The 21,336-nt window shown below is 38.9% G+C and overlaps 2 protein-coding genes across 2 annotated transcripts in view; one reads left to right on the top strand and one right to left on the bottom strand.

Annotated features, from left to right (window-relative positions):
• LOC111606168 overlaps positions 1–21,336 on the top strand; it is a 151,034-nt gene that overhangs the window by 38,568 nt on the left and 91,130 nt on the right. The gene's annotated exons all lie outside the window — the stretch shown is intronic.
• On the bottom strand, positions 8,570–19,476 carry LOC111606170 (acetylcholine receptor subunit delta-like). Its single transcript, XM_023325966.1, has 12 exons — positions 18,386–19,476; positions 16,177–16,322; positions 15,024–15,068; positions 14,843–14,952; positions 14,229–14,384; positions 14,053–14,162; positions 12,937–13,137; positions 11,881–11,992; positions 10,821–10,935; positions 9,667–9,877; positions 9,456–9,574; positions 8,570–9,139 (listed from the first exon to the last, which is right to left on the bottom strand). Exons 1-12 carry the CDS (start codon positions 18,441–18,443, stop codon positions 8,954–8,956), a joined length of 1,569 nt encoding a protein of 522 aa, XP_023181734.1. The 5' UTR covers positions 18,444–19,476; the 3' UTR covers positions 8,570–8,953.

Below are 21,336 nucleotides of genomic sequence, written 5' to 3'. Positions count from 1 at the left end.
TCAGGGTGAGTTCACATCCAGTGGATCTGTTTGGACCAGAACAGAAACAAACCACGAAAACATTCAAATGATCCAAAATCCAGAATATCAGCTGGTCATCCTGAAATAAAACAGAGAGATTTAGGTGAAGAACGCCGAGTCATTTGGACTCAGACTCTTATTGCTGCAGTTTTTCTTTCTTTCTTTCTTTTTGTTTGTTTGTTGTTGTTTTGTACGTGTTTGTTTGTTTTGTTGTGTTTTTGTTGCTATTTCTTGTTGCTAGGGGTAAATACAGAGAAAAGCCCCGAGTTTCGGTCCTGGATTTAATCCTTTAGTCAAACTAACAGTTTCACTGATTCACCAAACAAAGGAACCACTGATCTGATCTGCAGGGTGGGAACTAAACCACTGGAGAACAGCAGCAAGAATTTAGAAGAACGAGAGATTTTGTTACACATTTGTAGATTTTTTATAGATATAATAGAAATGTACCAAACAGGAGATAAAGATGCTGAATTAACTGATTCCATTGAACTCATCATCAGATGAGCTTCATGTTCGTTCCTATAAAGTGAATCCTGTTGCCTAGCAACCCTGTTGACAGCAGCTCATTCAGGTGTTTGAATAAAGGAAAACAAACATCTTTTACCTTCACTGATTATTATTTAGTCTTTGGTTTAATAAACTCTGGGGGATTTTAACTTATTTTTTATGTCCATCCATCCATTTTCTGTTCACCTTTGTCCCTAAAGGGGTCGGGAGGGTTGCCGGTGCCAATCTCCAGCTACGTTCCTGGCGAGAGGTGGGGTCACCCTGGACAGGTCGCCAGTCTGTCGCAGGGCAACACAGAGACATACAGGACAAACAACCATGCACACACACACACACACACACACACACACACACACACACACACACACACACACACACACACACACACACACACACACACACACACACCCAGGGAGAATTTAGAGAGAGAAACCAATTAACCTGACAGTCATGTTTTTGGACTGTGGGAGGAAGCCGGAGTACCCGGAGAGAACCCACGCATGCACAGGGAGAACATGGAAACTCCATGCAGAAAGACCCCGGGCCGGGAATCAAACCCAGGACTTTGTTGCTGCAAGGCAGCAGTGCTACCAACTGCACCACTGTGCAGCTCCTATTTAAATGTAAAATATTAAAATGTTCTCTTTGTGTGTCTAAAAAACAGATTTAAGATTTCCACAGCTATAGAAAACTCTCTCAGTGATTTATTTTGCATCGTGGCGCCCCCAGGCCATGCCGCCCTGGGCAGGAGGCCAACAGGACTGACACCAACATGTGTTTCTGCTTGCCAGAAGTTTCCTGCGTCTTCCTGCGGCGCTGCGTCTTACCCTGCAGCTTCCAGAGCCACGGCGATGATGTCATCCACTGGTTTCACCGCAGCGGAGCAGAACTCAGAGTTCACTCTTATTACGACAACCAGGACCAGCTGGGTCACCAGGACCAGAACTTCAGAGGCAGGACTTCTCTGTTTCAGGATCAGATCTCCAGAGGAAACGCCTCGCTGCTGCTGACAGGGGTCAAAGTTCAGGATGAAGGAATCTACAAGTGCTACACCAGCACCGTCCATCAGAACAGGGAAACCTTCGTGAGCCTTTCAGTAAACGGTACGAACAGAGAAACCAAAGTTCTTCCTTTATTCTGAGAGCATTTTAAATTATTTTTCTGTGTTTTCAGCTCCAGTTTCTACAATCAGAATCCATCAGGATGGAAACAGGATCACCTGCAGCTCAGAGGGGATCTACCCTCAACCTGAACTCACCTGGTCCACTGAGCCTCCATCCAACACGACTCTGCAGAACAGAACCACAGTCCATCAGACTGAGGAGAAGCTTTATGACATCAGCAGCTCTCTGACGGTTCCAGACAATGAGACTGATTGGATCTACAGCTGCACCATCAGAACCAGGAGGAACCAGAGGAGAGCAACGTTCAGGAAACTATGTGAGGAAAATTCACTGCAAAAACACAAAATATTACCAAGTATTTATGAAATATCTAAAAAAAAAACTAACATGCAAGTAACTTTTCAGCGAGATTTATAGGTTCCTGTTTTAACTCAATAATTTTTCAATGTTGCTAAAAACGTATTAGATCAACTGGAAGATTATTTTAGTTTCTCCAATGTTATCAATCAAGTTTATTGGTGTGAGCAGCCAGATGGTTCAAGGTGTTTATGTCATAAAAACACAAATTACAAAGTTTTACAGTCAACAATTGAATAAACATCACATTTAGATGAGTTTTATACTCATCTAATCTGCTGGTCAATGTTTCATTTATTATTAAATATTAAGCAGCTCCAACCAGGTGGATTTTAGTCCTGATTTAAAGGAACTCCATGTTTGTTTGTTCCAGATTTGTGTTGCATAGAAGCTGAATGGTAAGTGAAATAATTTGCCAATCAATCAAGTTTATTTTTGTAGCACATTTGAACAAGGAAGTTCAAAATGCTTTAAATCATTAAAACACAAAAATAAAACATCAGTCACTGATTGAGAAACGTTACATTTAGTAAAATCTTCTTTAACTTTTCATCAAAATGTAATAATTGTTGACTTTAAACAAGCTCTGATATCCTGTTGAATTGTTAATTGTAATTTAATTTTGTCCTATTTAAAGTTTGCTAAAATATTTACAGTAGAAACTAAAATACTTGGTAAGATTTAGTGGTTTTTATTTCTGTTTCCTCTGATTTCCAGCTTCTCTTCAGTAAACTAAAACCGTTTATCTTTAAAGCAGAGACAGAGATTGGAGAGCTCCACTTTCCCACAATGCATCATTGATAAAAACATCAATGCGAGCCTGAAGCCTACGTTTGCTGAGCCAGTCGGGTTTTAGTTCTGCTGTGTGTGTCGGGTCTGAACTGCTGGGCTTTTCTGGCTGCAGCAGCAAAGAATGAGCATTTAGTTTTTCCTGATTCTGCCTCTGCAAAGCGACGCCGGGGAAACGGCGGCGGGATTTTCTGGATGAGCAGAAAGCGACGGAACCACTGCTGACTTCGCTGAGCCTGCAGCCATGATGGGCTTGGCTGACTGACTGCAGAATATTTGCTGTTCTACGTTCTTTGGACTTTAGATTCATCAGGATGGCATTCTGTACAAAGAATCAATTGAAGCTGTAACAAGAGACATAAATAAATGAGAATTTCACCTGAAGAAGAAGAAGATGGTTGGATAAACATTCCTCTACCTTCTGATTCTGCAGCAGGACCTGAAATTAGATTTCCATACAGTTTCTCTCCAATCAGAGTGAATTTCAGCTGTTCTACTAAGAGGACTGAGCAGAAACATGTAAATCTGCTAGAGGTGGTTCTATAAAATATTTATTCAATGAGGCTGACCATAAATGCATGCCACACTTTTCAGATATTCCCAGTGTGTTTTTCCTGTCTGACTCCAGCTGTCAGTGTTTCGGGCGGCGTTTCAACGATCCCCTGCTGGGCTCCAGTCTCTTCCCTGCAGAACTTCTCTCTCACCTGGAGGTTCAACCACAGCCAGGCCGTCGCCACCCTGGCAGCCGGCTCCGCCTTCACAGCTTCAGACGGGTGGAGGAAGCGGGTGGAGGGCGTCTCCGAGTCCGGCAGCCTCACGCTGAGCGGCTTGTCCTCCAGTCAGGACGGAGTTTACAGCTGTGAGCTCAGCGATGAAGAGCAGACGCTCATCACTGACGTCCTGCTGACGACGCGCGAAGGTCAGATCAAATTCTCTCCATAAACCATAAAATTATTCGGTTTGAAGATTAAAGTGGAGAAAAACATGAATCAGCTTCATTTTTCTGTTTTTGTTCGAGACGCTCTGACTCAAACTGAATCTGGAGTCCAAACCTTCTGGGACAAAATCACCAACATAATTAAAAATGATCAATCATTTTTAAATTGATCATTTTGTGATTTAATCCTGGAATATTTTCATGAAGCAAATTAGAGAATAATAATTTATTGCAGGTTTTGAAAACTGATGTTTTCTTTATCAGAAGAAAAGTTTCCAACTTTTTTCAGTCGAATGTTTTCTATTTTAGAAAATGTTTTTAAACTCAACAACAAAACTGAACTTTCTTCTAAAACTCTTTCTGTTTTTAGCCAAATGTAACAACTAGGAGCCAAAAATCTGTTGAGTAAAAAATGGCTGAATGTTTGTGGCCTGACTTCAGTGAAATTAAAGTCACAGAAAAAATACTTTGTGTTTTAACAAACATTTTTCATTTAATCCTAAAACATTAAAAATCAGCTTCATTTTCATTTGCATCATTCATAGACTGCAGTCAGGGCCACATGAAATTACCCCGAGGGCCACACGTGGCCCCTGAGCCACACTTTGGACACCCCTGTCCTGAACTGTGAAGGAAGAAAACCAATTTAAACATTTTCTATCATTTTCATCTCATTTGTTGTATGAATCATTTTATTTTGACTGCAGTTTCTGACGCACTGATGTCTAAAACAGGTCAGACGTGGAAAACAGACTTTGTGTCTCACACAGATTTACCTGAACAGGTGAAGGTGAGTAAAAAACGGTGAAGGTTTCTGCTGCTGCTGCAAACACCTCTGGGCTCTACTGCGGTGGAGGAAAGTTCTCTGGAAGGACGAATCACGCCTCTGGGTCTGGTGATCTGATGGAGGAGTCTGGGTTGGATGGGTGTCAAAGTGGAAAGTTAGGTGGAGGGAAGATCTTTTTGGCGCTGTTCTGTAGCAGTTGTTCCACATTTTGGATAAATTCACTCTGACCTCAGCTGAGACGCCATGGAAACGGCTCCTTCCTGTTCCAGACTTGGGCTACGTTCATGTAGCAGGAGGATGCGACAGAAATCCAACCTTTTCGCCGCTTCCATATGTGGAGCTAAATCTGTTAGTTTCAAACCGTCTGCAGTCTGAACCATCATATCACATTTTCTCAGACTTTTACATCGTTAGAGTGAGACATGGGTCATGAATCAGGATGTAAACAATATGTGAAAACTATAATTATGAAATAATGAAGCAGTCAGTGAACGCATCACCACCACTCTTATTTCTGACTCCACCTCCAATCAGACTTCTCTACAGAAGCTGCAGCTAATGCTCTGCTAAAGGCCGTCGCTGTTAGCTGGACTTTCCTCTTATCTGCTTCCTTCTTCTTTGTTTGATCTGTTGATGAATAAACTTTAAAAATGATCCATAAACGTCTCCTTACACAAACAGAGCGCCGCTGTGTGGCTTTGAACTGATCATCACCTGCTGTCTGAACGTGGCCATAAATCAGTTTGTTACCTGATCTGACTGCGGACCTCGCTTGGCCTTCTCATCCAACATCAGTGTCTGACCTCAAGAATGGTTAACTATTCCCATAAGTATCCTCCTAATCCCAGTTTTCCCAGAGGAGTTAAAGTGATGGGAAGAGTTTTAATGATACTGAAGGTTTGTTTTGACTGTTTGTGTTTCAGGAGGTCACAGCAGAGTCGCAGTAATCGTCTTCTGTGTGCTGACAATCATCATATTAGCTGCGCTGCTCATAGCCTCCCTGATGGTCTATAAGAAGGTGAGAAACATTCACAATTCAGCTGCTGGTTGGAGTCGCTGCTTCCTGTTCTGACCCACATGTGTCTGATCCAGAAACAACCAGAATCTCGAGAACCTGGAGAACGTCCAGAACCTGGAGAACGTCCAGAATGTCCAGAACCTGGAAAACGTCCAGAATGTCCAGAACCTGGAGAACGTCCAGAATGTCCAGAACCTGGAGAGCATCCAGAACCTGGAGAACGTCCAGGTTCTGGAGAGCATCCAGAACCTCCAGAACCTGGAGAATGTCCAGAACCTGGAGAACGTCCAGAATCTGGAGAACGTCCAGAATGTCCAGAACCTGGAGAACGTCCAGAATCTGGAGAACGTCCAGGTTCTGGAGAGCATCCAGAACCTGGAGAGCATCCAGAACCTGGAGAACGTCCAGGTTCTGGAGAGCATCCAGAACCTCCAGAACCTCCAGACTGAGATAGAGACGCTGCGACCCGCCTGCAGGTGGGGTGAGGTCAGAGTTCAACCTTCTGGTCTGTTTTAGTCTCACAGTTTCACCAAAAATCTGAAGCTTGCAGCCAATTTGTGGAAAATTTAAAACCCTTAACGAATATTTGATCACACAGAAACGTGTCGGGATATTTCTGCTGGTCTAACCTGAAACATCTTGTTGTGTTTTACTCTGAAAGGCTCACGCCGCAGTTTAAAAGCAAAGTGTCTCCATCTGCAGACTGAACATCACGACCTCCACCAAGAAGAAGCTTCTCTGCAGAACAGCTTCGTTAAACTGAACTAAACCGCCTTAAACAAGAGAGCTGCAACTAAAAAATGAGCAACACAAGAAAACGTTTCCCTGACCCAAAGGTCACCAGGATTTTTATTAAAGCTCATAATTTTGACTAAATTACAATAAGATCCACAAAGTATTTCAGTTATGTAGAAAAGACAAGAACATCCCACTTACAGGATCATCAGTCCGGATTCTGGACCAAATACTAAACCTTCAAATTAACCCTTTCATGCATGGTGGTCACTACAGTGGACAGCTTTCTAAAAGCCATTTTCTTGTGCTTCCTGTGGATTTTTATGTTATAAATACACACAGACCACTGAAGTGGACACTAATGCATCATAAAATATACCATCAACTACTGGCCATCAGCTGCAAATGCAAGAAATTATTTTTGTTAAATACAATATGGCCGACAGACAAAAAAGCATGAGAACCGACCCGGTCCCTCCTTCTACTGTAGACGACTCTTGCAAGGAAAAAAAATATTGTGACATCAGATAACCCATAAAGAACCATACTACTGATGTATTTTTCAAATAACAACTTTGTATTTGGACAAAATTACAATTGATCACAAAAATAAAAAAATATAAAAAGAGGATTAGTGCCACTGTAAAAAAAAATGTATTTTTTTTTGTCCAGTGGCTCTAATCTTCTTTATTATTATTTTTTCATAATTAAAAGTGACTTTAGATTTAAAACTTCTGAGTTTTTTGGCAGAAACGTTTTTTCTTCTATCTACAGTGACCTTAGATAAAGGTCACCTTGTGTTTCTCCAGCTTTTCTAAAGGTTTTCTTAGACTTAGACTTAGACTTGTACTGTATTGATCCTTTGGGAAGACTCCCTCAGGAAATTGAATTGCACTAACTCAATGTTACCATGAAACTAAACCTTTGTGGTGTTAAACTATGATGTCACGTAGGAACATTATTAACGATAACGTTTGTATATGAACATTTGTTCAGCCTTAATCTGTTGCATCATCTTTTTCTAGATGTGAACAGAAATATGTTCCATGTTCTTCATGAGCTTTTGTAGTTTTACAAAATATATTTTTACTCATTTTGTTTGCTGACGTTTCCTGAGAATAACATCAGCTGCTCAAATGTTGCCAAACCAGAAGTTGTCTGTCGGTTTTCAAGGATTGTATGGCTGTTTGATACATTTCACATTTTGTATGACTTTTTAACATCAAGCTAATATGCCTGTAGATGGAAATGTTCATTAATACTCGTTAAAATGGGACAATAGAGAAGGTCTTTGGTATTTTTTCTTTCTTTTTTTTAGTTCCTTTAGAACAAGATGGCTTCTTTTTTATAATCATTAAACTTCCAAACATCTGGATAAAACAGAATATTGTTTTCATATGTGGAATTAAATACAGCCAGAAAAGTCCGGAATAATTAATCTGATATGACATGGCGTCCACGGCAGATGGCGCTGTTTCCTCCTGATTTATAGTCTTTTCTTTGTAGTAAATAAGAAGCTGAACTCATACATGCATGTATCACTACAGTTATTCTGCTTTAAGATGTGGAATTAGACGCTTTAGCCCTTTAACTAACTAACTAACTAACTAACTAACTAATTTAGGCCTGAAACTGTTGGACCTTCAATTCTCGTTTTATGTGAAAATGTTTTCTTTTCTCAGCCTTAATATAAAAAAAAACCTTAAAAACTTATAATTCTAACTTTTCAATCAGAACAATAAAAGAAAAATCCATTAAAAATGTTTCAATCTGTTTTTATTGATCTACAAAATTATATTACAGGCTCCAATTAACTTTATTATGCATTTAAAAGCAAAAATATCCAGTAGTTTTATTTTTCTGTGGAAGTATTCTGATTATTATTAATAACCAATCAAAGCAATTGAATAAAAATCAGTTTAGAAAATTAAAAACAAGAAAATAAACAATGGCTTCATGTTTTTATTTGGTTTTATTGCTCTTTACAAAATAAAGGATAAATTAGAATATTAGACACTTAAAGCAACAAACATGCAGTAATTTTATTCCCCTGTGGTTTTATTGTGAATGATTATTATTAATAACCATCTGATTCCCTGAACCGTCACATTTATGAATCTGTGTTGAAAGAAATTGAAGAACATCTGAAGTCATATTAAGTATTTTTGGTGATAATTACATTTTTGTTTTTCATTTAATTTTTCATGTCATTTTTAAAGCAAACAGAGAAAATCAGCATCACGTTTTTTGATCAGTTGCCATTTTTTGAAGACTTTTGAAGTTTTTGTTTTTTTATTGAAAACATAAAATAAAGTTCATTTATTAAAGCTGGCAAAATGAAAATTCAGAAAAAATCTTACAATTTTATCAGAAGCCATTTTTTGGCAGCCAAAAAATAATTCTCAATTTTCTAAAGTATTTTTGTAATAAATAATAAAATGACATTTATATTGTTATGTTTGGTGAATGCAGAAGTAAATGATGGCATTCATTAAAAAATAAAACTTGTCTCGCTGTGCAATACTTCTAGGTAATTTAAATCAAACTGATGTTTTGGAGACACAAAGTAAAGAAAACCAGAACCAAAATATTCACTTCAACCTCAGAAAACTCAGACGATTCAAACATGAAGTGGATAAATGAGTAGAACCGGAACCGGGCTGCCGGTTCCGGTTCTACTCCAGCAGGCGCAGGTTGTCCTCGCTGTAGTCGTGCGGGTCTCCCTGGAAGGGCAGGCGGGGGGGGTGGTTACAGATCCCCATGAGGAAGATGATGACGGTGCCGAAGGTCATCACCGGGGTGATGAGGAAGAGGCAGAGCCGGTCCACCGTTCGGGCGATGCCGCTCCAGTTGTCCTTCTCCTGCGAACACAGAACATCTGGATCTAGACTCTACTGCTGCGGCGGGCATAGATCTATGATCCTAGATCACCTCAGCTCCTGCAGCAGCAGCAGGAGAAAGAAACATAATTAAACTGAAATTAAAAGAAATTAAACTTCTGCTGCAGCTAAACTCATTTTTAGTATTTTTCATAACTTTGAAAATTTTATTTTAATCATTTTTCCAGATAAATGCTAAAACTCTCGTTTACTCAGCTGTTTGGTAACTTCCAGTTGAATAAAGATGTTGGAGTTTTGCTGATTTGGTTTCTGTCTCCTGGTGTTCGTCTCCTCTCACCTCGTTGTAGTCGTTCTTGTCTCTCATGTGTTGGACGATGTAGTTCGCTCCGTCCACCGCCGGCTTCATCTCCCCGTACAGCTGATCCATCGCTCCGTCGCTTTCCACCGGCTTCAACACTGAACACACACAGCCTGTCAGTGCCCCTGCTGACCCACCTCCCGGTTCTGCCTGGTTCTGTTCGGTTCTGTCTGGTTCTGTCTGGTCGTACCTGAGGCCGGCGTGGGCCGTTTGGACAGTCCGTGTCTCTCTGACTGCCTCTCAAACATCAGCTCGCTGCGGGACTTGATGCTGTAATATTCCTCGGCTGCAGCGATGTATCCCACCGAGCTGGATCGCCGTGGCAACGCTCCGTCCCACGCCGGCTCGTCGTCCGCTGGCTGGGCCATGTGGAGGATCCGGGGCAACCGCTCCAGGAAAAACTGGGCAAAAAGTTGATTAATATTCATTTAATGTTAGAATCCAAATGAAGAGACTTTAAAATCCTGCAGTTAGTTTCTAATCACTGGACTTAAAGAACCAGAACCAAACATGGAGACGCATTCAGCTTCTATGCACCATAAATCTGGAACAAACTCCGGTCCAGTTTGTTCATCCTAAACTTTTAGGATGAATTAGTGTTATTATTGTAGCACAAAAATAATCATATATTTTTAAAATATGTAATGAAGCTTAAATAAATGTGCAGGTTGTCATGGTTATGCAGGTCAAACAAGCTGTACACTGCAAAAACACAAAATCATTTTTAGTGAAAATAACTCAGTCTAAAAGTAACTTTTCAGCAAGATATAGAGGTTTGTTTTAAGTCAATAATTCTTTAATAATAATGAAATCCACTAGCAGATTATTTCACTTATGCATCACAAACCTGGAAGAAACTGAAAATCAGCCGAAACACTGATCTCCTTTAAATCAAGGCTGAAAAACTGGTTGAGTTACTTTAGAACCGTAAAAAATGAAACATTTATCAACATTTATTGATGATTTTGATGACAACAATCATCAAAATGTAATGTTTATTTCTGACTCTCTGATGTTTTTATGACGTTTTATTTTTGTGTTTTTACCAATTAAAGCTGAAACACAAATAAACTGATAGACAACAAGACATTTTATACGTTAAATAATCAACCAGCAGAACTAGGAGTTTAGTTTTTTCATTAAATCAAATGAACTTTATTGATTTAGTTTTTGGTTTCCTGACTTCTTGTCCTCCATTTATTCTCCGACTACTTTTCTCTGGTGAACTTCTCTATTCTGTCCTTTCTTTTTCTCTTTCCTGCATTCAGCTCCAGTTTGTCCGTCGGTGTGTGTGAAATGAGAACCATCAAATCTATTAAATGTTGTGATTTTTCCGCTCTTCACCTTCTTGGTCCATTCAGACATGACGTGTGTGCTGGGCGTCCTGAAGTGCAGGTTGAGAACGACGACACAGTTCAACACGACGATGGTAACGAGAACCATGATGAACATCAAATATCTGAGGAAAAACATCAAAACTGAGAAAAGTAAAGGCTGAAACACAGAAGAACATCAGTAAACGTATAAAAGCTGCTCCATCAAACGTTCAGCCTTACCAAGTATTTCTGTCTCGTTTCTACTGCAAATATCAGAACAGCTGAAATAAAACAAAACTGACTTACAGTTGACTTTTCAGCAACATATACAAGTTTGTTTTAAGTAAATATTTCCTTAATATTGATAAAAAAAAACAAAAGTTATAGTTCCACTGCTAAATTATTTCACTTATAAGATGGAAAATGTTTTGTTATCCATCAACAAGGCAGTTCAAAGAGCTTTACTTCACAAAAACATTTTTAAAATCCATAAAAACATCATTCAGTCACTAATTAAGAAAGAAATGTTACATATTGATGTAATGTTGGATCAAAACCATCAACACTCATTAAATATGTTGGTTAATGTTTCATTTTTTACGGTTCTAAAGTAACTCAACCAGTTTTTCAGCCTTGATTTAAAGGAGATCAGTGTTTCGGCTGATTTTCAGTTTCTTCCAGGTTTCTGATGCAGAAGAGAAATAACCTGCTAGTGAATTTCATTATTATTAAAGACTTAATTATTATTATTGACTTGAAACAAACCTCTACATCTTGCTGAAAAGTTACTTTTAAGTTAGTTTCAGTCATTTTTTGCAGTAAAATCTAAACCAAAAATACTTGGTAAAATTTTGTGTTTTTGCAGTGAAATGCAAATTTATTTCTAGGTCCAATTTAATCTTTGTTACAACTTTTATTTAAATGATTTTAAATAAACAAAAACACTTTCAGCTCATCCTGAAAGCTTAGGAAGTCCTGGACTGAAAGTAAGTTAAAAATATGTTTTTAAAAAATTATTTAAGGACAATCAGGAACTCTAAAGTGTTTGTTCTTGTAGGTATTGAAAAATAAAATGACTTTTTTCCTACTTGACTATGAGGGGGACGGACATGGACGTCTCCGGCAGCCGCTGGGAAATCAGCAGCAGGAAGACAGACTGAGCCAGCAGGACGGAGATGGACAGCGTCATCTTCTCCCCACCTGAAGAAAAATCACAAAACTTCATCCTCACCTAAACACCAAAACACTAAACTTCAGATCTGCAGCTCTGAGTTTAACCAGATGAAACCAAAACCGTTTACAAGTTTGACAAGTCCTAACACTTTATCACGAAGGGGTTTAAATGAAGACTAGCATAATCCTGTTAACACATGAAGGAGACGTCATGAATGTTTACAGCTGTTTTCATGGACGGCATTCAGTAAATAATGACATTTTAATGCAAAGTTGTGTTGAAAGTTGCCTTAAAATCCACTAAGTGTCAACTATAATAATATTTTGATGCAAAGTTGCATTAAAAGTGAATTTAAAACTCATTAAAAGTGTCAACTTTGCTTTATTTGGTAAATAATGACATTTAATTTCAAAGTTGTATTAAAACTTGCATTAAAGGTGCATCAAAAGTGTCAATTATAATAATATTTTCATGCAAAATGAATTAAAAGTTAAATTAAAATCCATTAAAACTATCGACTTTGCTTTATATGGTAAATAATCTTATTTTAATGCAATGTTAAGTGAAAACTTCCATTTAAAAAGTATCAGTGTTGCTTTATTCAGCAAATAAAGACATTTAATTCAAAACTTACATTAAAATCCATTAATGTGTCAACTTTGTATTAAAAGTATTATTATTTACCAAATAATGCAAAGTTGATGCTTTTAATGCAGGTTTTAAAGCAACTTTGCATTAAAATGTAATTTTTTTATTGACTGAAGCTCCATGACAGTCAACACTTCCTGTTCCTGACAGGAAGTCATGTCCGTCTACGTACAGACCTTCAGAATAAAGTTTAATCTAGCTACTAACAACAGATCTTCTGCAAATCTTCCAGCTTTGCAGAAGAGTCTTTCCTCTGAGTGACCTCTGAGTGACCTCTGAGTGACCTTCAGAGTTTGTAAAGCAGCTGCGGTTCAGTACTGACTGTCGGCAGGCAGGTAGTAGACCAGCGAGGCCAGGAAGGAGATGAGCACACAGGGGATGATGATGTTGACGATGTAGAAGAGCGGCTTGCGTTTGATGACCAGGTAGAAGGTGATGTCCTGGTGCTTGTTGCTCTCCATGGGAATGTGCTTGTAGCTGTTTCTCTTGGCCGGCCGGTGGATGATCTCCCACTCGCCGTTTTCTGCAGGCACAAACTTTACGTCATCAGCTCCTAATTTACACATTATTCTCAATCTAATCTCCATTTTAATGAATCTAAGGATTTTAATTACATTTTGATCGTTTAAAAGCAAAAATATGACTTTGTTTGCCTTTCTCTGTGACAGAATATTTCTAATTTAACCGATATCAGGTTAAAGAAAAAGCTCTGGATGTAAATGGGAAGATATTTTGGTTATTGTGTCAGATAAGATTTTCAAATGTTTAGCAGAGAAATTTGTGTTCTAGAATGTGAGTTTCTTCAGAGACAAACTGTTGCATCCTCAGTGCACTAAGGAGCGTTATCACAGATCCTTCCTCTGCCACTCAGTATGTTCATGTTTTCATTACCAAGTTTTACCAAAGAGCCAAACCAAGTTTATCCAGAAACTTTTACTGAAAAGTCGACTTTGTAGCAACCAAATCCGCTCTTACTCTTTCTTAAACTTGGCTAAATGTAGCAGATGCTTTGAAACAAAGTCGCCCAGATCCTGTTCTTATAACAGAAAATAAATGTATTCAATAGAGACCAAAACAAACTGAAAACTACAAACATTTATTTTAATACAACATGCAGAATTAAAGCAGTTGTACGTAATAAATTTATGCCAAAAACCTTTGAAATTTTCTACAAAAAGTGTAGAAAATTTTCTTTTGAATTTTTTTCTGGAAGATTTCTGAGATTAATCACAAAATTTCTGAGTTTTTGGTGGAAATTTTCTTTTCTTCTTTCTGCGAAAGCCTTGAAACACCGTCGTAAAAATCACTTTCAAGTTTTGGATCTACAATAAATATCGGGCCTGATTTGGGTTGGGGGGGTTTGGCCTGCGTTTACGGTTGAGTCTAAAATTTTGACGGTCAGGGCAGAAAGTTTGGGTTGAAAGGATAAAACAGTTGCCTGTGAAGCTGGCCGGGTCGATGATGATCCACTCCACGGTGTGCGTGTGAGTTTCGTTCCCGTCTTTCTTCAGCAGCATCTTGATCTCTTTGGCGTTGTAGGTCAGGGAGCTGCAGAAACACACAGAGCGTTTACCCCTCCCGACCTGCAGGAGGCGCCGTTTCATGGCCACCTACGTGAACTTGAGCGTGCAGTTCTGCCAGTCGAAGGGGAAGTAGTTGACGTTGATGGAGCAGGAGGAGCGGAAGATGGCGGGAGGCAGCCAGTAGCAGAGACCAGACGGATCCACCAGGACGTTGCTGTAGTAGGCAACCTGGAACTGGGCGTCGTTACTAAACACAGGGAACGATGACGTCACGATGACATCACTGCCATCAGATAAACTACTCATACTCCGTCCCACAACACGCACTATTAAAAATATGTACTATTTTTTTATTCAACGAGTTTTGGCACTTATGAAACATACAGAACATCTTGACAATAATTAACCTTCAGGGTATAAAATGAAAAATAAAATAAAATTTTACTTGTCTAAACTCAAGTGAACTAGAAACTTGACAAAAATAATGTTCATCTATACTAATATTCTATAGTAAAACTAGTTTGTCAAACAAAATGGCCGCCCTGCTTGTGCTGACGTCACTCTGAGAGTGCGTTGGGGGAAAAAATAACAATTATTATTATTATAATTAATTATTATTAACAATTCAAATTATTCACAATCTTCAAACAACAAAACTTTGTTTAATGGGTTTATTTGACCTGATTTGTATAAATAAAGTTTTACTTGTTTTCCAGGACGATCTCCGGCAGCCACACCATGCTGGGCGGCAGGCGCAGCATCTCGATGCCGTCGAACTCGCTGGCGTTCCACGACAGCCGGTAGTCGGTCCATGTCTGCGTCAGAGAAACGCAGATCAGAGCGGAGGTTTGGTTCAATTAAAAAATGAAAAAACATTCTGACGTACGTGATCGATCCACACGTTGGTCAGCAGCGTCTCGTCTACTTCTTTCTAGAGAAGAAGAGACAAAAACTACATCATATAAGAAACACGGTAGTGGCAGCATCATGCTGCAGCTGTAGGAGGGAGAGAACAGATGCATGCCACACTTTTCAGATAGGGCTGCGACTAACGGTTCCTTTAGTAATTGATTATTTTGATGATTAATTGATTAATCGGATAAAAAAAATCAGCCTGTTTTACAGGTTTTTGGTTAACCGCTTAAACTTTTTTATCCAGTATTAAAAATGCATTAAAAGATTCAAATAAACAAATAATTCAATTTTTTTTTGCAATAACAGAATTCCTTTAGTGCCATTATGTGTCAAACTCAAGGCGCGGGGGCCAAATCTGGCCCTCAGCAGTTTTTTATGTGGCCCTCTAGACTCTCCAGTTTTTCACAAAAAATGAACAGATCTCTGCATTTTTTTACACTAATTCATAACTTGGAATTTATTGCAAATTTTCTGGAAAATGGTCAAAACCTTTGGGTTTAAGTGACTGCTACCTCCTGCCTGCAGGTGGCAGTGTTTCTTACTTTTACCACCTTCTGCCTCGGCCTTATTGGACATCAGACATGATCGACACGCCGAGTAACAAGAAGTTATATTTATACATCAACACAAACAATGTAAAATTCCTAGCAAATATTTTTGAATCTGTGATTTTAATTGCAAAAAAGAATCAGAAAAACAATCTTTAAATCCTGATATGTGTTTTTAAGAATGTAGCTATTTATTGATAGGTGAACAGTTTGTTAAAGGTTTTATCACTTTATCTTCCTGGCCCACAAAGATATTCATGATCTTATTACGGCTGAAAATGAAAATGAGTTTGAATCTGAACCAGGTGAAGATAAATCTGCTGCTTGAGGGATTCTGGGTAAAACCTTACAGATAAAGGCATTTTAATTTAAAAGGCTAATTGTATATATATATATTGTACAGCTTTGGCTTAATTGCTGCTCTAAGGGTGTTATTTTCTCAGCCATTTATAAAGTCTGCATGCTCCAGTAAACGATGAACCAAATCTGAATCAATAACTGGTTCATCAGGATTCATCGACTTTCAGATAAATGTGATTTTTGCCTAAAGAATCCAGGAAGTGGCAGGTTTTCTACCAGAGAGATGAGGTTGGAGAGCGTCAGCGCCAGGTAAACGTCCACCACCTCCTGCTGCTTCTTCACGGGTCGCAGCTCCTTGTTGTATCCTTTCTCCACGAACAGGTGGTTGATCAGACGCTCCTCCTCGTTGCGGCACAAACACTCTGACACAGAAACAGATTCAAGGCGAAAACGTTAGCATCATAAAGCTAACTGTGCAGAAACACTTGAGGGAAACTCTTAAGACTTTATTTCTTTTTAAAAGTTATTCATGAACCTTTGACCTTAATGACCTTCACTAACAGAAAGGAGAAATATTGAAAGAGTTCTGCACTGTGATGCTGCTTGGCGACTAATGATCAACAAATCATCCTAACCAGAGGAGAACTAGCAGCTGTGCTCTGGTTACAGTAAAGATACTTCAACATGTTTTTACTCAAGTAAAAGTCAAAAGTATTTGGTAAAAAGTTTACTGGACCGAGTAACGGGTCGAATTGTTAATCATTTAATATTTAAACATTATAAAAGCTTATAAAACTTTAATAAAACCTGCAGTGTGTTTCTGTCTGCTGGACTTTTGGTTAAAACACAAAGGAACCGTTTGGAGCGTCGGTCCGTCACAGCAGGAGGGAAACGGGTCCGGTTTCAGCGGCTGGAGGCCAAAGCTGAGACAGCAGGGATCAATACCAGCAGAACCGACCGGAACCACCAGACCTAACAGAACCAGCCAGGAATGAACGGAACCAACAAAACCAAACAGAACCAACTGGAACCACCGGACCCAACAGAACCAACCAGGAAAGAACAGAACCAACAAAACCAAACCAAACTGACCGGAACCAGTAGAACCATCAGAACCAACCAGGAATGAACAGAACCAACAAAATCAAATGGAACCAGCAGAACTAACAGAACCAACCGGAACCAGCAGAACCAACCAGGAATGAACAGAACCAACAAAATCGAATGGAACCAGCAGGAACTAACAGAACCAGCAGGAACCGACCGGTATCAACAGAACCAAAAATACCAACATTTCCACTGAACTTCATGTTTTGCTCCGTCTGATGATGTAATCTGTACATTTTAAATGATTAATAATCTGATCAGTACTTCAGTACTTCAGTACTTTTTATCAAATACTTTTTTCCTCCTGAGTATTTTCTTGGATGAAACTTTTTTCTTTTTACTTCAGTAAAATATATCAAAGTCGTTTTACTCTTAGTTCAGGGATTTTTTGGATATTCTTTCCTCCTCAGTTACAACAAACATCATCATTTGCTGGTATTTTAGTATTTTATTCTGTTCATTCCTGGTTGGTTCTGATGGTTCCTGCTGGTTCCGGTTGGTTCTGTTTGTTCTGCTGGTTCCGGTTTGTTCTGTTTGTTCTGCTGGTTCCGGTTGGTTCTGTTTGTTCTGCTGGTTCCGGTTTGTTCTGTTTGTTCTGCTGGTTCCGGTTGGTTCTGTTTGTTCTGCTGGTTCCGGTTTGTTCTGTTTGTTCTGCTGGTTCCGGTTGGTTCTGTTTGTTCTGCTGGTTCCGGTTTGTTCTGTTTGTTCTGCTGGTTCCGGTTGGTTCTGTTAGTTCTGCTGGTTCTGGTTGGTTCTGTTTGTTCTGCTGGTTCCGGTTGGTTCTGGTTTTGTGATCATTTGCTGGTATTTCAGTTTAGGAACATTTAGTTTTCATCAGTTTTTCTGCTGTTTACGTTTCAGTTTTATTGAAAACATCTGAAAACTAATAGATTTTTTTTTCTATGAAAAAGCAAAAATATTTTTGCTTATTTTTGTGGCCAATTTTTTCTGCTAATATCCTATTAAGTTTATAAATAAAAGCTCCTTAAAATGTGAAACTTTTGTTTTCTCTTAGTTTTTTTAACAGAAGAAAATGTTTGGGTGGAAATGTGCAGAACACTGCAAAACACAAAATCTTACTAAGTATTTTTGGTTTAGTTTCTGGTGCAAATTTCTTATTACAGCTGAAATAAAACAAAACTAAATTACAAGTAACTTTTCAGCAACACATAGCTTGTTGTAAGTCAATATTTCCTTAATATTGATTTTAAAAACGTTCTAGTTCCATTGGCAGATTGTTTCTCTTATAACTCGGTAAGATTTTGTGTTTTTCCAGTGAAAAGTTTTCATTTCTTTAGAAGCAACACTGAGCCATTTTGGAACTGAAGCAGAAATAAATCTTTGATAGAAAGCAGATCGCAGCTGGAGATGAACTGACCTGAGGAGAAGAGCGTCAGCAGCAGCAGGGCGACCAGCGCAGCTCGCTGCAGCTCCATGGCGGACCGCCTGACTGGACCAGAACCCGCTCTGCCCGCCGACCTTCACGCAGGAAACTCCGTGAGTGACAAGCAGCAGCTGCAGAAACACAGAGGGCAGAAAATAGAAAAGCGACAACAGGCTGCCGGACCGGCACCGCTTCTCCTTACGGGAAGCAGAACGAGACGAGCCGGAAACACGCAGAACATTCCCAGGATTTATTTATCCTGCAGAACTTGGGTGTTGAAACAAATATGACTGCACTGTGTTTACAACACTGCTGAAATTGATTATATTTACATTTAATCTGATTTATTGCGACAAAACTGGAGTATTGATTCTCTAAAAAGGCAGCTGCTGAAAGAGCAACAGCTGCAGGATCGCTGCCGGCTAGTCTGAAGGAGCTGAATGAAACATTTACCAACATGTTTCACGTTGACGCTCCATAAAATGTCATGTTTGCCAGATTTCTCAATTTGTGTTAAACTGTGTGGTGTCTCTTGTATTTTTGTGTTTTTAGGACATAAATCACGTTGAACTGCCTTGTTGTTGAAATGTGCGACACAAATAAACTGGATCCTCTGTGAGGAAACACAGAGCTGCGTCTGCAAGGCGACTCCAGAACCAGACGGTCCGCAGGCCTTCTCAAACTGAACTGCAGTGCTAAGCTAATTATTTTCCTCTGAGTTATGCACACACACGTTTTCTCATGAGAGGATTACATTTTGTCACGATTCAAAGAAATACATGTTAAAGAATTTGGTCAGAAGTTTGGACTTTGTGTTAAACTGCAGCGTTTTACTTCCAACTCACAGCCGTTACTTCATAACACAGATCTGTTTGTACCGAGATATTTCATTTTCAACCCTCTAACGTCTGGTTTTCCTTCGTTGGGGCCATAACAATGCATAAGCACATGGTGCAAGTCCATGTTGCATGGACTTGCACCATGTTGCATGGACTTGCACCATGTTGCAAGTCCATGTTGGTAAACATTCTTGTCAATCTTCTCATGCTATTGATTACATTGCAGCTTTCTTTAGCATTGATGCTAATTTCTAGCATCAGAACCCTGGGTCCAAACCGACTGGCACACTTTGGCAGACCCCGGTTAAATTTCTTCAGGAATTTTCTAGTTAGTGTTTATTATCTATTTGCTGAAACTGGCTAATAAACCGTTGATTGAGTTCTGCTGATGAAGCGTCTGGACTCACGAACTGAAAGAACCGCAGTCAGACTTTATTGCGGAGCGTCTCTCCAGTTCCCCTTTCATGAGTTCCTCTTTCTCTAAGATAAAATTAATGGTTTAGTCTTCAAAGAAATGATGAGGATGAGAGGAGATGTGTGAAAAACTGAAAAATAGCAGGATATATGGTTATGTCCATACAATCTACATTTGCTAGACCTGCCACAATAAACAATAAATCAATTAATCACGTGATGAATTAAAATTAGATCAATAATTTCCATTTGCATGATTTATTGTTTTTCTCTTTCTACCAAAGTCTGGATGATAAAAGTCTTTGTGCTGTTTTGGTCTCAACTAGTTTCTTTTTTCTGAAGTTGACTCTGTTTCGTTCACAGGTTTCAGGATCCATTTTATTTGTTGTTTCTGTTGTTTTGTTTGTTTATTGAGGATATTTAAAATGTCTTCCAGTTCCAGTGGTAAATGTTGATTAGAATTTAAAGTTTATTGATCTCTGAGAACGTGTTCTTGCATTATTATGTGATTGTTTCTATTATATTCCTTGAAAATGGTCTCAAAACAGCAACATTGTGGTTTATCTCAGCTGTAACGTCTCGTACTGACACAACCATCTGCTGCATGACCTTGAAGATCTTCAAGTTTTTAATCTGCAAACTGTATTGAAGTGTTTGCTGGTCCAATTCTGCAAGCAGCAAATGTCACATGTAAAACATTTTTTAAATGTCCATCTATTATCATGTCTATTGTGACAAAAGTATAAAAAATACATTATTTGTTTTTTTTCTATACAAACTATGTCTAAGAGAAGAAACTTTCATTGATTCATTAAAATCAACCTGATAATTCATGTTTTGTTTTATTAAATCAGAATAAATTTAAAACACACCAGGAAGTCCAGCTCCGACTGAGAAAAACAAGAAGAAGACTTTCTCAGACTTGTGGTCTAGTCAAAGTCTGGCATGTATTGAGTCTACAGGCGGTTCAAAACAGGAAAACCCCAAATGTGGCTGAATAACAATAGTTCTGCAGAGCAAAGTGGGCCAGAACCCCAGCATGGTGCAGTCAGACACTCAGAGCAGGTCTGCAAACATGCAGCTGCAGTTGCTGCTGATCAACCAGCCTGGACCCAGTTAGAACCAGTGAGACGGCCCAGTTAGAACCAGGACCAATAACCAAATTATTAGACAATCTCTGTTCCACAGTCGTGTGTGTAGTGGCACTCTGCGTCCCAAAAGTTCGTTGTACCACCTTTGCAGTTTGTCTAGCAACGAATATTTGAATCACTCGACTGAAACCAAGTCTTCTTTTATGATGTTTACTTAAAGAACTCCAAAAATACACTTACAGAAAAAATGAAAGGCTCGGTACAGATCGGTCAAAAAATTGTGTTGCTTCCACCGTATCCAACTGCAATCTGCCCTCACACATGCATACGGGCAATGTTAATGTTATGCATTACGTAGTGGAAGCCAAAATTACTTTTCACAATAAAAGTATCCCTTTATATTAACTAAGTTATACATTTTAGAAAATATACTCAAAATGAATTTCTTAAAATTAAATTAAGCATATTTATACATTTTTAATCTAAATTATTATTCTATATGAATTCCCCATTAACTGGCTCTTACATTACCCGGCCCCTAATTGGTTAGGCTGGAAAACGAAGCAATTATAAACTTAAAACACCAAGAGCCAAAATTCTT

The sequence above is a fragment of the Xiphophorus maculatus genome, chromosome 21, assembly GCF_002775205.1.
Source record: "Xiphophorus maculatus strain JP 163 A chromosome 21, X_maculatus-5.0-male, whole genome shotgun sequence".
NCBI classification, from domain to species: domain Eukaryota; kingdom Metazoa; phylum Chordata; class Actinopteri; order Cyprinodontiformes; family Poeciliidae; genus Xiphophorus; species Xiphophorus maculatus.
The sequence above is the reverse complement of the archived record's forward strand: the minus strand, read 5'-3'. Positions and strand labels throughout refer to the sequence as shown.